This window comes from Capsicum annuum, chromosome 4 (assembly GCF_002878395.1).
Source record: "Capsicum annuum cultivar UCD-10X-F1 chromosome 4, UCD10Xv1.1, whole genome shotgun sequence".
NCBI classification, from domain to species: Eukaryota; Viridiplantae; Streptophyta; class Magnoliopsida; order Solanales; family Solanaceae; genus Capsicum; species Capsicum annuum.
In genome coordinates this window covers 231,076,929-231,093,973 of record NC_061114.1, presented here as the reverse complement: position 1 = coordinate 231,093,973, position 17,045 = coordinate 231,076,929, and the positions used below count along the sequence as shown (strand labels likewise).

The following is a 17,045-nucleotide window of genomic DNA, read 5'->3' as shown; positions in this document are numbered from 1 at the left end:
AACTGAAGTCCAAAGCTTGAAAATGAGAGTTCACCTAGCGTTAGTTGGTCATACGTAAAATGAGTTGGTGGTGGAGGGAACAAATTTCCCAATAATATCAAAGGCAAATGTTGTTTCGTTTTGATCTTTGTTTTGCCTCGATATTATCTACTCAAAGGTCCGCCATTCAATGCTATCCCCACATGGAGTGGACTGAATATAAACAAGGACTCGAGTATTATACATTCAACATTTTTCATCGCACATATTGGCAGATTTCAAGATACTATTATTCCACGTAACTCTTGGAACTCCAAACCATCAAACATATCACATACATTAGTACAGCTCGATTAGACAAAAGAAACGATTAATCCTGGAATTTAGTGGTAAGTTAATTTACACGACATGAATCTCCAAAACTACTCATGAAGATATGGAAGTTACTAGTTGTGTTGGTAGCTGACACCTCAATTTTCTGTGCTTGTTTCATAACCAGATGATATATACATACATGCATGCAGTCATTGATGAATCCTCGATGCAGTTTAACTAGGGTCTTCTTAATTTCCTTGTGAACTCAATATGGATCTCAGTTTGAGATCTCATTACTTACTTACTATCACCAGAGTAGATATACTCTTAAGCTTGTCAGCCCTTGGCTTCCAACTTACAATATGATAAGTATTATGATACATATCATAATTAATGCACCTAGCAATGACTAAAATCAATCATACAAAAATTAAGCAAATGCAAGCATAGAGAGGGTGATCATTATCGCAATTAGAATGCAATTATCAATGAAATGGTGCATATACCAACCTCTAGTAACAAAGGAAAAGGGAGGCGGCAAAAACCAAACCACACATATGACGAAGATTGTCTTCAAGAACAAAGAGGTGTGATCTCACATATGATAAAAGTCAGATGAGAAACTCAGTATTTTGATGAAAGAAATTCAGGCCAAAACAAGGGATAGATCAATATGTGAAAACTCTCAAAGCCCTTGTTAATCTTGTAATAGTAATTTGCACCATTGCATACATACCTAATAATTGAAGATTACAGAAAAACACATTCTAATACGCCAAGTGATAATGGATCTGGAAATCAATGGAAAATGGCACAAGATCAAACATTGTATTGCTAGGTGGTAGTACTTGTACAAACACTATGTGCATGAAATGCTAGCTAGCTACTCACCTTTGAGAATTCTTGGATGTATAATACTCCCCAATGCTCAAGTATCATGCATGCTTTCAAGTTTCAATAGAAAGTTAGTGCCCTTGAAATGCCTCTTTCAACTGATCCTTCATTGTTAGACATGAAATTCAAAATTAATCTACTCTTTGTGAACTACAAACTGGCTACGCAATTCAACATTTTCCCATTTCCGCTCGATCAATTCTCCAATCCAACCATTCTGAGATAATCATATGAAAGCTAAGTACTAATTATTAACAATCGTGAAAATCATCTAGTTCTCCCATCATGATCATTCTTTGTAAATGAAATCATCCATATACACTAAAATGGGGGCCTTTCATTTGCAGCATTGCCAGTACCCCATCCAAGCAATTCAGCTGAGAATGAGTAATTGCTATGTGGTGCATTCCCAAAAGCCATACCACCACCTTCGCCTGTTCCACCAGGATGCCCCGTACCATCTCCACCACCGGTTACTCCTGATGACTGTGAGGCAGCGGGCTGTACCTATTGAAAGTCATACTAAAGCTCTTTGGTAAAACATTACTATACGACACAGAGAAAATTATTGAAAAAGAGGGACAAATATAAGCGCAATACTAATTTGCAAAGCTCCAATCTTACAAAACAAGATTGCAAGAGAGGTTCTATATAGGTGCAAAGGATATTCTATGAACAAATTGAAAACATCAAAATGCACCTAGCTAATACTAAAAGATATATACCTTCGTAACAATAAATCCATGCAACTACATATCTTAAAAGCCAACATGATTACATTAAGACTAAACATGCCTAGCAACTACTATATATAAGAGACCGTTTGCTTAGAATAATTAAGTTGTCCCAGTTTAAATTTGGAATTAGATTTATTCAGTGTTTTAGTAATTATGCATATTAGTTAAAATCAGATAAAATTTGAACCGAATTTCTGGGATTCCCCATCCATATATAGAAGATGGACTATCTATCCTGATTATAATTCTCGTTATTTATTAAGACTCTTGGATAACTAAGTTTTGAATCAAATCTTTTCTTTTATTTATACGAAGAATCGGATAGACAACAAGTTAAATAATTAATTTAATAATAATAAAAAACTATTTACAATGTCAGAAATATAAATTATTAAAACCTACAAGCTAGTATAAATTAATTAGTAGTATAATAGTATACAAATTAGCTATTCAGCAATACCTGTTGAGCAGCAGCAGCAGCAACACCAGCAGCAGCAGCACCAGGAGCAACAGTAGCTCCCTCTTCTTCCTCCAATGGAAGCCGTTCAAATACAGCGTTAGCAAACGACGCAGCCATTAACACCACCGGACCTGATGCTATCAAAGGCCCTACGACGGATCCTCCAACAACCTGACCTTGTCCACCTGACAAAAATATAGAGATGCCACTTGACCCAGGCGGTGCAGGCGGAGGAAGCACCGTGCCGGAGAGTGAAAGTATCTCAAAACGGCCGTGAAGTGTGACTACACTTCCAGCAGGGGAAGCAGGCTGACGAATGTTGACGTTAGCAACAGTACCGCTACCACTAAGAATGCAAACACCTCGCCCTCTCCGCCTGGCGTAATTCGAGACACTTTCCATGATATCAGCATCGGCTGAAACTTCAAGCACGTGAGATCGGAGTGCATTAGGTGTATCTCTCGTCACGATTACTGGAGGCTTCGGTTTATTTTTAGATCCAGGCGGTCGGCCTCGAGGCCGGCGATTTGAAGTTCCTGGAGCTCCGCCCCCGGAACTTGCACCAGCATCACTGTCAGATTCACCACGGCTCAGTCCCAAACTATAATTAAAATCCATATGTATATATACTAATGACCCCGTCTCTCAAGTTATTCTGTGAGAAATAACAGTGCAACCACAGAAATGGCACTAAAAATAGTTATACATTGACAGTCTCTGAGCTATATATCGATGAATCGTTATATACACATGAGGCGAAGGTGATCGGATCCAGTAAGTTGCAGTACTCCAGCAATACCTGTGCAGATTTTGTTAATGTTTGGCCGATTCAAAAACCTGTAAATAGTTATACGGATCGGGAAAACAAGCTTTCAACACTTAGATATATAGTCTCGCTAATTCTGCTTGCACGAAGTGAAAAAGCAGGAACCCTAGTGCAATAGAAAATTAGAACACGGAACTGTACATAACTAGCCCACAACTGTAGAAGTATAGCTGCTTAAGAAATCCAATCAGGATTTACCAAAAAAGGAAAAAAAACGAAAACAGCACCTCTAGGACAAGTACCCGTTTAAGACATGCCAGTTGAAAGGGATAAATGTAGATGAGCAAGTTGCAAAAGAAAGGAAAGAAAAGAAACAAAGGAGAGGACACAGTAGCAGGCAAATAGGGCAAGTGGGTATATTGATATTGGTATTGAAATGGGATCTGCAGCCGCAGTCAAATCAGTGGCTTGTCCTTTTGAATAATAACATCCACCTGACCTAAGTCATTAGAGATAGTATTTACTACTGTGGAGAAAGCATCTTCTTTTATTAATTACCACCACTAACTTTCTCTTTTTTCTTCTTCTTCTACCAAAAAATAAAATGTATCATTTGAAATATAAAATGAACGAGCTAGGAAGTATGTAGTAGTATCCATATACTAAACTAATATTTTTTATCATGATTATATAATTAAATTAAGTAAAATATATATTTATTAATTAAAATTAAATAATATAAATTTTAAATTCAAACACATAACATATATATATTAGTTTGATATATACATCGAATAGGTATAAATTTTTTCTTTCACTTAATGAAGGGGATGGCCGATGAGGGCCCCTTATAATTAGCAGCCAAGGATAAAATGTGGACCTGAAATAGAAATGATGCATGCATGGTACAGTGTCCCAGGCCCAGCGCAGATAATAATACAATACAATTTGACATGAAAAGGTGGGGCGCCCTCCATCACCATTTTTAGCTGTCAATGTTGAATACTTCTTCTGTCTACATTTACGAGAAGCAGGTGCGTCGACGAAGAGATAAACTTTCGCTGTGCGCACGATTCGGGGAAGAGTCCCACCATAAGAGTGTATTGTACTGTACGTAGTTTTACCTTACATTTTTGTCAGAAATTGTGATTCACATGACAACAACTTTATCAGTTATTCCAAGGCTCTCCTTCAATAGTAGTAATACATATGCACACAATATATACATAGAAATTGTGGTTCACATGACAACAACTTTATCAGTTATTTCAGGACTCTCCTTCAATAGTAGTAATACATATGTACACAATATATACATACTCCCTTCATTTAAAAAAGAATGACCTACTTTAACTTGACACAAAATTTAACAAAAATAAAAAACTTTTGAATTTTATAGTTTTAAATTAAAGTTATGTCAAAGGTATCAAAATATTCTTTAATCTTATGGACCTAAACATATCATATGAAAAGTTGATATTAAAGTATTGTCAAAAAAAAAAACTAATAAATTAAAAATAAAAAATAGGTTATTCATTTTTAAACGGAGGAGGTACAATAAAAGAAGACAAACAAACACGTACGCCTACTCCAATAGTTCAAACAGCTCAGAAAGACACCTATTCTGATAAGCCGAAGAAAGATATATTCATTAGTTATTGAATATTGATAGCAAGTACACACTTTTATTTATTTTATTATATTTTCAATATGTTTATTCCTGTGTGGATCTAATATTTTCTTTCATTCATGAAAGGATATACTTAATGTTTTTTGAATAACATGGTAAAATCAAACCTAGAACCTCTATTTGGGTTGAAGTGAAAGAAAATTGAAGTTGAAATCACGAAAGCAGCTCCTCATGAAACGAATGTACGGTTTATCTTTTGTTTTATCAGAACAACAAAGGAATATTAATGATAATAATAAAAAGATATGAGGCAGATCGAAGTTAATAACAAGTACATTATTAATGCGTACAAGGACGACAGATAGTCACTATTTTATAGTAATAAAGTATAATAGAATAATGATATATGTCTGGTATTCAGCTTTGATTATTTTTTAAACATAAGTTGGAAGTACAACATGCTTATGTGTATTGGTGCCCCTTTTTTAAAAATACTGACTGAATTTGAGTTCGAAACCGATCACGCCAAACCTACCATTCCCTTTGTTTTTCACTTAATTAAATATACGTACATATATTCCTACAAAGTACAAATAAACTAATGTTACTGATAAGAAATAATGTACGTTAGAACTTCAACAACTATAAAGAGCTAGGTAATCAGAGACTGCCACAATCATACATCTTTCACTCAATATATATAAATATATAGTGATATATAATGTTTAATTATATTACACTATGAAATTCCGTCACTTTTATGTTTTATCCTAAGTTTTTTTTTAAAAAAAACTCGTAATTAGGAGGAAGCCACTAATATACCCTAAGAATATAAAGAGAAAGAGAAAAAAGAAACATCTTCAATTTAATTTTTTAAAGAAAATTAAGAAAGCTCCGCGCAGCTGGTCAACCTTTCAGAAAGATAATTAGCAGTTTATGTTTGGTTAATTAGTTTGTAATTAGCAGTTTTTTGAGATCAAAATTTTATGCATTCAAAAGTGCTGATGAAGAATACTATTTTTTGAGCTTCTTAAACAAAAACTTCCATTATTACTCAAAAGGTCACTATTTTTTGGCCAAATATCGCTAAGTTGAACTTCTAAAAACTTAAATAAACAAACTATAGTTAATTCTCCTCACCAGCAAAAGATAGTGCGTGGCACTATTGGGAACAAAGAATTTCTACAATTGACTACAGTTTGAATAATAGTATGAAATGTTGGAAAACCAAGATGGGAACGAATTAATGATATGATATGACAGCAATATATATAATGGAATTGGGAAGGTGACGTTAGCTAAGAAGAAAAAGAATTAATGTGCCCTTAAACATTCTGAATATAAAATTTAAAAAGGATAAAGCAAGTTGCACTTAGTTTAATAATATTGTGGACGTTAGATGCTCCTGTCCTCTGTATTTATTTTGTTTCCTCTCCTTTTTAACCTTTTTGTTTCCAGCATCATATAATATAAGCCCTATTTTCATTAACATAATACTCAAAAGACTTCCATAATCACTCATTAATTATGTCTTGTGAAAACTTAGTATGTCTAACTCTATTCCTTTCTCTTTTATATATACTTCCCTTGTATGGTTTGTTAGGGAGGATGGGACCATGGAGATATGATAGTGGCACAAGCATTTATTGATGAGAGATGCACAAAAGGTCGAAGTTTAGATAAAATGCTAATCTACTCATTCACTCTCCCCTAACAGCATCATAATTCAAACAGATTTTGAGTGAGATCCAAAATAGGAAACACCAATTCCCACAAATGTAAACAAGGATATCATCTGCTTCTTAACCCTTTTTTCTCACGTGTTGCTTACCTTAATTGTATTTAGGTAATTCCAGATGTCTAATCATCGTCCCAGCACAATCGGGTAGTAATTGTTTACCTATGTAATGTTACTTCTTCACCAACAATGGCTTTGTGCAAAATGTGAGAGGAGCCATGAATAGAACAAACTAAATGAACATACATTAAGCTGAAAAGGCAAGGCATCTATTACCCTGAACTTTCCCAATGTAGCTACTAATCAGAAGCAGTTTTAAGCTCGAGCAGTGAAACACCAAAATATAACAAATAAAGCTCGAAACAAAATTCCAATCTCCATAAACAAAAGGTCAATGTACAATAGGTTTTATTATAGTTTCCAAGAATGTACTTTTGTCCAAAATGGAGAATTGGACCAGATAGAACATTCAAATCCAGTTCTGGCAGAAACTCAAATCATAGTATACTAATCCAACACATCATCAAAAAGAAAGGTCCCGACAGCCCAAATACTAAAGAAAGATTCTAAAGGAAACTATGTCCAACAAATCGGGAAAACACAGAGAGCATGATTTGGCTCAACGACAATTCCCAATCCATCGCCACAATAAACACCATATAAGCATGTTAAATCTATCTTTGGCCTAAGATATCTACTGCAGGATCGCTAAGGAGTTTCCACTGAGAACGGCCAACAAATTATTATCAGCAAAGTGCAGGACCCTGTCCATTATATACCTGTTGCTCTCCGCTAGTGATAAGCTATGTGAAGCAGGCAGGGAGATGGATGCAATTAGGAAAATGACTCAAATTGTCATTACCAGTAAAGTTTAAACAGGCTCTTGCTCTCTGTTGTGTATAGATTTCAAGACTCGATAAAAGCTTTTTGCAATACGGACAAGCTTTATGAAGTAATTCTATGCCAACAGAAATGGAAAACTCCTGATTGATACTAAGAAAGATACACAATTACAAACATTCATACTTCACTTTTCCAATTATTTCTTCAATTAACAAACGAAAGAGAATAAATAAGATTCTCTTAGCTCGTCCGGAAGGATTCATTATGGAAACCCAGACCAATACCTCATCAGTATCACAGTCTATTTTTAGTTTCCTGTTATGGCAGGGAACCCGCAGCCACTACCCTTGGGATGCGCACTGAGTAAACCCCGGTCCTATGCAATAGCTCGCAAACCATACAGGAGAAATAAACCACTAGGCAAGCCCCATGTGACGAGCTCTACCCATTAACTGGCTGAAATCAGATAAGTTTAAGCAAAAAACATAATAATAGCAAGGAAACAGTTAGTAGCAATTGTACGCAGTACTTTCTTCTCCATTGCACATCTTCCTACTTCTTGATTTGTCTTAGAAAGTGTGATTACATCATTGTTTCGACCATTTCTTAAACATCATATTTAATTTACTGCCAATGGCAGAACTAATCAGCTCGGCAGGCATAAACGAACATGTAGCTCTCTTTTCAGACAAGTCTGGCTCCCTCGGTATCTAAAGATTACTCGTCCTCTCTCCCTTCCTTTTACTTGGAGATTCTAAGACATTCGTCTCCATGATTTTCTCATCTTCTTTTTCTGATATTCTAAATGCCAAATTATATGGTTGCAGCAGTATCTTTTATATACTCCAATTTATGCTTCATTTTTAGTTTGTCCAACAAGAGTAACACCTTTCTGTATTCAAAACAAATTAACTTTAGATTTACTATTTTACCCTTAATGAGATAGGTGATTTATAGCCACACAAATGTCTATGGCTTGTTTTAGATCACAAGTTTGGAAAGTGTTTATTTTTTGTTAAACTCCATGCCAGGTCAAACGTCACATGGAGGGATTCTCTGGGTCTATATTTGGAAAAAGAACCTAATCAATTACTGTCAAACCTAGACCAAGTTGATCAATTTTATCCACAATACCGGATTAGGTGATTCTTTTTGGGTGAAGGCAGTATTACTTTACGAAATAGAATCAATGGATATGATTATGCAATTTTTGGTTGAAAGAAACACTGATGCACATAAATCCAATCTTAAGATGATAAATAAAACTTCTTATTAAAAAGTTTGGAAGAAATTTGACTTAACATATATGGCTGAGCACAGCCCCAGGGCCTCGAAGAGAATGACAGATTCATGTTGATGAAACAGCAAAGTGTAAAGTAGAGAACGAAAGGAGTAAATGTAGGCAGGAAAATTCTATGATTAATACATACAGAACCATCCTCACCTCCATTAAAATCACGTAGGAACAAAATAGGTACATATTTTCCAGCATCAAACCAGAACAACGCAAGTTTTGTGTATTTTTGGAAGAGAAGTTCAAAGAGATATTGGTGTGGGCACGAAGCTGTGTTGCTTCAACTCCCCCTTCACAACATTCAGTGAAGATTGGTTTCATCCTCGTTCTCTTTTACCCTTTATTTTTTTAACTTTTAAGACTGTGCTCTTTCTCTTTTACCCTTTATTTCCTTTATTTTTTTTTACTTTTAAAGCATCCAAAATGAACATCTGAAATTACCCCAAAAGTAGTTCATTTCAAATGAGTAAAAAGACGGCCTGTAGTAACAAAGACTATACAAGTTACTATAATCTAGAAACTACACGAGTTATCACAAATTTCGCAAGACTGTTCTTTAGCTTAATTTTCGGTCAAAATGAAGAGTGATCAAGCTCTTAAATCATAACAAAGGTTTAATCACACAGTTCTTCATGAATCTATCATATATAAAAAACTTTGAAATAAATAAGTTGAGATAGTTTCCTAAACTTACCCCAATCAGCCAACCGTCAGATATAGCTTTCACTTTTTACCCATGGTTTTGCCATAATTCAGAAACAAGACAAAATCAAAACCTAAACATCTCAGTACTAACGCAATATCAAGATAAACTAAGAATATTGAGGTCCAAGGTTTACATACCTCCTAGAGGCAAATATTAAAGGTATCCTTTATTGAGGTGTCTGATCGTCTCTCCAAAAGTTTAAATTTTTAGAAAGAGCCCACTTCTATTTACTTAATTATGTCTCAACACACCCCTTCACATGCAGTCTGGTTCTTTTTCATGGGCCAAGCACATGGAATTTCTTTTTGATAATGGGTGATGATGAGATTGAACCTAGGACCTCTACTTGCTTTTGATATCATATCTAAGTGTGTAATCATTCATTTAAAAGTTTAAAATGTCAGTCACAGTACACCATTATTTACTTAATTATTTCCCAAGATCCTTCATAATTTATCTACAGAAGAAGTCAAGTTTTAAGCATATGTAAGGTAGAAGCAGACGGTATACGCTTCTTGCACTAGTCCAATATAATGGACATGAATGCTACTACTAATAACACTTTTAAAACCAATAGAACTTAAATACTTCATTACATTTTTATAGTACGAGTATACGGTACATTATCCATCAAATATTTTGGCTGTTAAAGGGAACTCTTGAAGAGAAAGGCTTTGACTTCACCAAATCTCAACTAAAGCTGGTTTTCTCTCCATTGTCACCAACTGAAATTGGGAATCCAGAATGGCAATATTCTTGAACTTTGATTACCATTAATGCAAAAATCCTTATCAATTAACACAAGTATAAAAGCTAGTCGAACCAATACATATAAACTTTGAACAATTAACAAAAATGTTCATGCGACTCAAACAAAAGGAAATAAAAACATCATGCTGATAAAACAGTAGATATGACGTCATTCAAGAACCTCACCTTGAATACAAAAAAGATGCTACACCATATCAACACAAACATAAAGCTTACACGATCTTCATTTCTAGGTATAGATAATTATTCACCCCCATTAAAGAAAATATTCAAGTTCAGAAGTACAAGTATAAAAACTCCTATACGCCAATGAGCATCAGTAACTCCAAAAGGGATTACAATTCCCTGAGCATTATGCCAGCTATAACTTACAGAAAGACATCGAATCCTCGCAAATCTATTCTTCAGACTGTTTAGTTTTGTTCTTGTTACCGTATATCAGTCCAGTTTCCTGCAAAATACATCAAATGTATAAGACTACTAATATTCAATACAGCACATACAACCGTTGATGGAATGGAAATTAAAAAGGATAAACTACCTGTGGATCAGGAATAGGTTTTCGCTTCTCAACATAACGATAAGCATCAGATGCAGCAGCCAAAGCCGCTTTTTCCTGTCACCCCAACAATTAAAGTAAACAAAATACTTGGTAAATACTCAAATTTGCCCGAATTAAAGTATATACAGCTAGCAAAAGAGGGAAATTGATAAGTGAGAAAAAGGTAGGTACCTGTTGCTGTTTTTTGAGTTCCTGAGAGGGCTTAACCCATAGAAAGTAAGCTAAAGTACCGGCGACAACCCAAGATGCCAAATTGCTTCCGCCTCTTAACCCTCCCGTTAAGTTTCCGATAAACGATCTAACATTTCCCACCGATTTCCTCCAATCACTCGCCATTCCAATTCAGTTTTCTTACTAAAATTCACGCAGAAATTGATCGACTGTTGAAGAAGCAGAGCAGAGACTGTCATTTGGGAACTTGTCCTGGGCTCAGGCCCATCTGTCCATTTCCTTGACCTTAACGAGTCCATCATGATAACAAGTTATATAGTTCAGCCCAAAGTTACGTACAGGTATTTTATTTCGATACTACTAACTAGAGTACTATTTAATTTGTATTCTGTTTTTCCACAAAAGATTGCGCCTAATTTTCAGATAAAACGAATTAAAACTTAGCTAAATGAAACTGCAGACATCAGACTTCTAAATTAATGAAGAATGATGATAAGGATGTTAGTATCTTTTATCTTTAAAAAATAAAAAGTAAGTTTTTTTTTTTTTTTTTGCCATAATAATAGATATTTTAGTGGTCGAACAGAAGTTAGTAGGCTATATTTTCACGTTACTGACTTATCTAATGTCCCTTAAATTAAATAAGGCGGAGGATCAAGGAAAATCAGGATTTGTCATTTGTATGAAAGTATGATGATTGTCTCGCGGTTCGAGAGATTAATGTTAATAATTAAGAGAATTAATTAGGTTTAACAATGACCTACAACAGTTTGGAAGGACATGTAATTGATTAATTGCAATCAATGATGAACTTTGAATTTTAAAGTATACAAAAGGTGTGAGTCACGTTGGCCCCAAAAGGGACAATGATATATTCCAAAGATTTCAAACTTTAACTAGTACTAGCATGTGGTATGTATACGAGTAATCAAGTTTTTAAATAATGATTATTAAGTAGAGCAAGCATATTATTTTATACTTGGTCGGGTTACTCTTGGAAGGATCTAAACTACCATAGTAGATATGGTCGCACCACCTAACTTCAATTTGAAATATATATATATATATGTATATAAAATCTCAATAGCTCTAATTTTAAATCTTAGACACAACATGAACGGTTGGAATTCGTATTAAAAAAAAAAAAAAAGCTTTATGTTCCAACAATGAGTGTTGTTGGCACCAACATTAGGTCCGACACCACATGTTTGTATTATTGTGAAGTACTAGTTGAAAAAGATGACGAACTAACAGGTCGGATAACCTGCCATAGTCCTTGAACTGGGGTTTTCTTCACAAGTCACATTTTGTGCATTAATTTTACATTTTATTAATTCGAGTGGAAGCCAAATATCATACCATGTATAAAGTTTGGACCACTCCTTTTTTTAGTGGGTCAGGCTACCTTAATAGGCATAGCAGTTGGCTCTTTGGTCCCCCAAATGAATCGTAGCCATGTTAATATAATTCCACTTGCCATATCACATACGTGTACCAAATAGCCAACCAAACAAAGCAAAACTTCGTTCCCATTCACACAAAATATGTTTGTAAGTTACCAATTTTCACTTGTGCCTTTTTAAGGCTCTAATTCCATCAATCATCCTTCATTTGATGTGTGTATACTCTTCTGAGGATTAGAATACTACCAATGAATGCTTTGGGATAGTAAGCCTAATGTATTGAACGAAATTGACAAATTCCTTCACTTAGTACTTACACATAACCAAATTGTACAATGAAATAATAATAAATACCAAAACTTGAGAACATCCGACAAACAACAATACACCAATGCTGAAAATTTAGAATAAATACAGATCAAAGGGGGGACAAGCAAGATTGGGTAACAAAATGCAACTTGTCTAATGCTTCAGCGGGGACATTGAAGTAAAGTCGACCATGTGAGTTTTGTCTACTCTGAACTCACATGGCTTGCAAAAAGTTGGCAGCTAATGCAGACCGCAACAGCAGATGTGCACTGCTTGCTCCAGCCCCGCCTTGGTTTCAACTCTAACTTCTAGTCGCTCGCATATCTCTCGAGTTGATTTGCAAGGAACTAGCTAATAATTTCAAGACTTTAGGAGGTAACCGTGCTCATATCCCTGCTGGATCTGTTATATTTCATGTGGCTTTTAACAAGCTGGCCAGATGCGATGGCAGACATCAGTGACAGCTCCCCAGCCAAAACAGAACCGGCTACTATGGCTGCCAGGAGCCTTGCGTTTGATGCAGGGGATTCTCTGCATGCACCCTTAACGCCAAGCAGATTCAGGCAGGCAGATTGAGACGCAAGTTGGGTTCCACCGCCAACGGTACCAACCTAGACAAACCATGCTTGTTTATCAGAAAAACCTTACTTTCCAACTACCAAAAGTTTATACATGGCAAGAGATGCTACTATCAGAAAGAAATTTTTGCACCACACTGCTTTGTCATGTATAAATTGATTTGTCACCAAATAGCTATCAAAGTCAAAGATAAACTATAGAATGAAAATTACCTCAATGCACGGCATGGTGACGGACACATGCAGATCCTTCCCATCATTGGTAGCCTCCATCATCGTAATGCAGTGCGAACTCTCTATATTTTGCGCCGGGTCCTGCCCAGTGGCTATGAAAATGGCGGAGACTATGTTCGCGGCATGGGCATTAAAACCACCAAGAGCTCCGGCAATAGCAGAGCCGGTAAGGTTCTTGATGGTGTTCAGCTCTACAAGGGCGGGTATGGAAGTCTTCAATACTTTCTCGATTACTTCACCAGTAATCGTTGCTTCACATATAACTGACTTTCCACGCCCATTTAGCCAGTTCACAGCCGCAGGCTTCTTATCACAACAGAAATTCCCTGCAACATGAGACAATTAGCAGTCAGTAAGGTATGGAAGCAAGCATGCAATAGAGGATGCAAGAGCTTCATCAATGATTACGACAAATACAAAGTTCTGTCAAAGTTCACCTAGATACATTTAGGAACTTCATTTAGAAGCACTTGTTAAATTTTGGAACCTCAAAGCAATAAATTTGACTTTTTGGATTCGCATTACTGGGAAGAGCACTATGAGTTGAAAAAAAACAGCCAATGAGGAAATCATCAAATCAATAGGGAGTTTTCATGAATTTCCACACAACCAATTGCAAAATAATAGCTTAGTAAGCTTTGTAAGAGATCCCAAGTGATATCAGAGGCCACCACACAATAAGAACTATTAATTGCAGCAAGCTATCTCTGAATAAAAGTTGCAATAACTCACCTGATATACCAACTACTTCCATGTCAGGGAACTCAACCTGCAGATACTCGAGAACGTTCTGAACACCCTTCGATACCATGTTCATTCCCATGGCATCCCCCGTTTCACAGGTGAACCTGATGTAAAGGTTTCTCCCTGCAGGAGTGGGCTGAATCTTCTGGAGCCTGGCAAATCTGCTTGATCTACATCCAAATAGGAAAAATTTGGAAAGTTAACTATCTAAAAAGATGACCAACCTTGTAGTGATCTGCATATGAATCATCATTAACCAGTTTGCTACATTTAGACTCATTTCATTTCAAAATTAAATAGTTTTGGGGGTTCTCTAACACTTGAGGTAGTCTACATTGTTTAGAGACATACAAATCTTTGAACGTACTAAAACTCCTAGATACTGAATCTAATCCAAGTATACTCACCAGGCTAAGTCTTGACCCTTTTTAAATATTAAAATGGACAATGTCTTGATCCCTTCTAGTTGGCATTGCTCGGAGTCTCTTGCTTTCGTTGTATTCTATTTTTTGCCAAGTTTGGCATCTGTTCTAATGCGGTAAACTACTTATTGAGCAGCGAAGATCTAAATAATCAAGTTCATTATGCCTGAATGCAACACAAAGCTGAAACATATTAAATTGGCAAGATGCATAATAAAGAAATGAATAAATTAACTGAATAGTGTATACCTAAAACCAGAGGCGGAGCCAGCCTTCTGTTTTGGGGTTCGACCGAACCCCTTCGACGGAAAAATATACTATTTATACATGATTAAAATTATTTTTTATGTGGTTATAGTAGGTGTTGATCCCCCTTCGACTAAGTTTTCTTTGAATATGGAACCCCCTAAGTTGAAATCCTAAGTTTTCTTTGAATATGGAACTCCCTTCGTTGAAATCCTGGCTCCGCCTCGGCCTAAACCCAGTATCTCATTTATGAATCAAAAAGTCACCCTGATGTTGATTTAACACCCAAAAAAAAATCAAATTTTATGAAGATTGTATTTTTCAACAGCAACAATTGCCAAGAATCTGAAGTGAATAGTTTAAAGACTGCTCTTTTCAGACGAAAACAGCAAAAATACAACATTTTTAGTGACAGCATAAATTTAAAAGCTGATACAGAAAGGAACATCAGAGAAATTAAAATATTACTGCGGAAAAGGACTTACTTGTTGAAAACCATAGCTAAGGCATCAAAATTAGCAGGTTCCTCCAAGTAGAAGAGTAATTGCGACGCCCTTGTAGCCGTCTCGAACTTCACAACGGGGGCCCTGCTCATCCCGTCCTTGTAAAGAATGCTAGTAGCTCCCCCGGAGGCATAGATAGCTTTGCAACCTCTATTCGTACTGGCAACCAAACAGCCCTCCGTAGTTGCCATGGGGACAGAATATTCACACCCGTTAAGCAGCAAGGGCCCTGCAATGCCCACTGGGATTTGCACGTACCCAATAGGCATTTCGCAGCACTGCCCTAAAATCGACTGGTAATCAAATCCATCAAGAGGCAAACCATCTAGAGACCTCCCAGTTAACCTCTGAACCGCCTCACGCCGAATCGAAGCAGCTCGGTAACAATCCCCAAGCCGAGATTCAAGCGAATAAGAAGGAATCTCACCGGAAACAACGGATTTCACAAGGTCTTCTTCTTCTTGAGAGGGAAGAGGCGCAGGAGGATCCATAAACCTGGAAACAGGAGCAGAAATGGATGAACCAATGGCAGCAGGAGATCGACGATCCTCCTCAATAATAAAACGGCTTTCCACTTCGTCCTCCATATCCCAAGCGTCGTGAGACGCACGTGAAATAAACGACTGAACAAAATCAATCCCAAAGAAACCAAGAAGATAAATGAAAGAAGCAATGAGAGAAAGAATGGCGGCAAGTTCAGAGAGCGTAACAACGTGTAGAGGAGTAGAGCTACGGATCTTGTCACGCCAACGATGAAGAAGGTAATAAGCAACAGAGAAGAAAAGGGTAAAGAAAATGCCGTTAGTTAGATATAAAGGAAGAGGGAGAGCATCGGAAGCTTTAGGGGGATGGAGGTTGGGGTCGGAGGTAGATGTCTGATGGTAGTGAGAAGGCTGCTTGGGAGGTCTCCGACGGACATCCATTCCGGCAGAGAAGAGAAAGAGCAGAGAGAAGAAAAAAAAAGTATGGAAAGAGAGGAACGGAGGAGCGAAGGATTCGGGGAAATTGGAGAGAAGTTATAGTAACGAATAGTAGGGACAGCTAACAGCTGATTTCATTGTATTGTATGTACCTGCATGCCACCATTTGCTGATACTTAGGGTGTGTTTGGTATGATAGGAAAATGTTTTTTGAAAATTATTTTCCATTGTAATAAAATGTTTGGAAAATATTTTTCACAACAACTCATTTTTCTCAATTTGAGAAAAAAATAACTTCCCTCGTGGGCTAAGGAAAGTCATTTTTCAGAAAATAATAAATGTAACTTATGACCTCACCCCCATCCTCTTTCCCCACCCCAACAACACTCATATTCACATGACTCAAAAAATTCACATTTCTCAAAAATTTACATTATTTGAAAATATTTTTCATTGTGCTTTGCTTCAATTTTTCACTGTTTAAAATAAAAAATAGCGAAACCCGATTTTTTTCCATTTCTAATATTCGTTGAATGTATTATTATTTTCATATGCATGGAGGAAGACTTACTTACGTTGCTTTTGCTAATTGCATATTTCATTTTGTCATCAATGTAACTTGTTTCACGAGGTTGAATAAGCTTATCATTCCGTTATATTTTTATTAATTGTAGTATCTTGAGATTGTCCTGACAAAATATTGAAAAGTGTCTCTTATAATTACTAATTAATAGTTGTTTCAATTTAGTGATTGTAATATTTTAGTATTCGATATTGATATTATTTGTTATGCTTAAATTAATTTTAACAAATTGTTGAG

The 17,045-nt window shown here is 36.1% G+C and overlaps 3 protein-coding genes across 4 annotated transcripts; all 3 read right to left on the bottom strand.

The window, feature by feature from the left end:
* Window positions 1–969: 969 nt before the first annotated feature.
* LOC107866759 (AT-hook motif nuclear-localized protein 27) lies at window positions 970–3,798 on the bottom strand. 2 transcript variants are annotated; one of them, XR_001673013.2, is made up of 3 exons: window positions 2,386–3,768; window positions 1,186–1,695; window positions 970–1,085 (listed from the first exon to the last, which is right to left on the bottom strand). XR_001673013.2 is itself a non-coding variant. In XM_016712721.2 (2 exons), exons 1-2 carry the CDS (start codon window positions 3,001–3,003, stop codon window positions 1,510–1,512), a joined length of 804 nt encoding a protein of 267 aa, XP_016568207.1. In that variant the 5' UTR covers window positions 3,004–3,798; the 3' UTR covers window positions 970–1,509. The 2 variants fall into 2 exon arrangements, 1 of the variants encoding a protein (XP_016568207.1); XM_016712721.2 differs by having other exon boundaries at window positions 970–1,695; window positions 2,386–3,798.
* Window positions 3,799–10,241: 6,443 nt separating this feature from the next.
* LOC107869371 lies at window positions 10,242–11,307 on the bottom strand. The gene is made up of 3 exons (XM_016715905.2): window positions 10,867–11,307; window positions 10,675–10,749; window positions 10,242–10,584 (listed from the first exon to the last, which is right to left on the bottom strand). The coding sequence occupies exons 1-3, from the start codon at window positions 11,029–11,031 to the stop codon at window positions 10,531–10,533; spliced, it is 294 nt and encodes a 97-aa protein (XP_016571391.1). The 5' UTR covers window positions 11,032–11,307; the 3' UTR covers window positions 10,242–10,530.
* A 1,218-nt stretch (window positions 11,308–12,525) lies between these two features.
* On the bottom strand, window positions 12,526–16,527 carry LOC107866760 (3-hydroxy-3-methylglutaryl coenzyme A reductase 1). The gene is made up of 4 exons (XM_016712722.2): window positions 15,288–16,527; window positions 14,123–14,304; window positions 13,370–13,716; window positions 12,526–13,189 (listed from the first exon to the last, which is right to left on the bottom strand). Exons 1-4 carry the CDS (start codon window positions 16,226–16,228, stop codon window positions 12,947–12,949), a joined length of 1,713 nt encoding a protein of 570 aa, XP_016568208.1. The 5' UTR covers window positions 16,229–16,527; the 3' UTR covers window positions 12,526–12,946.
* Between the last annotated feature and the right edge of the window lie 518 nt (window positions 16,528–17,045).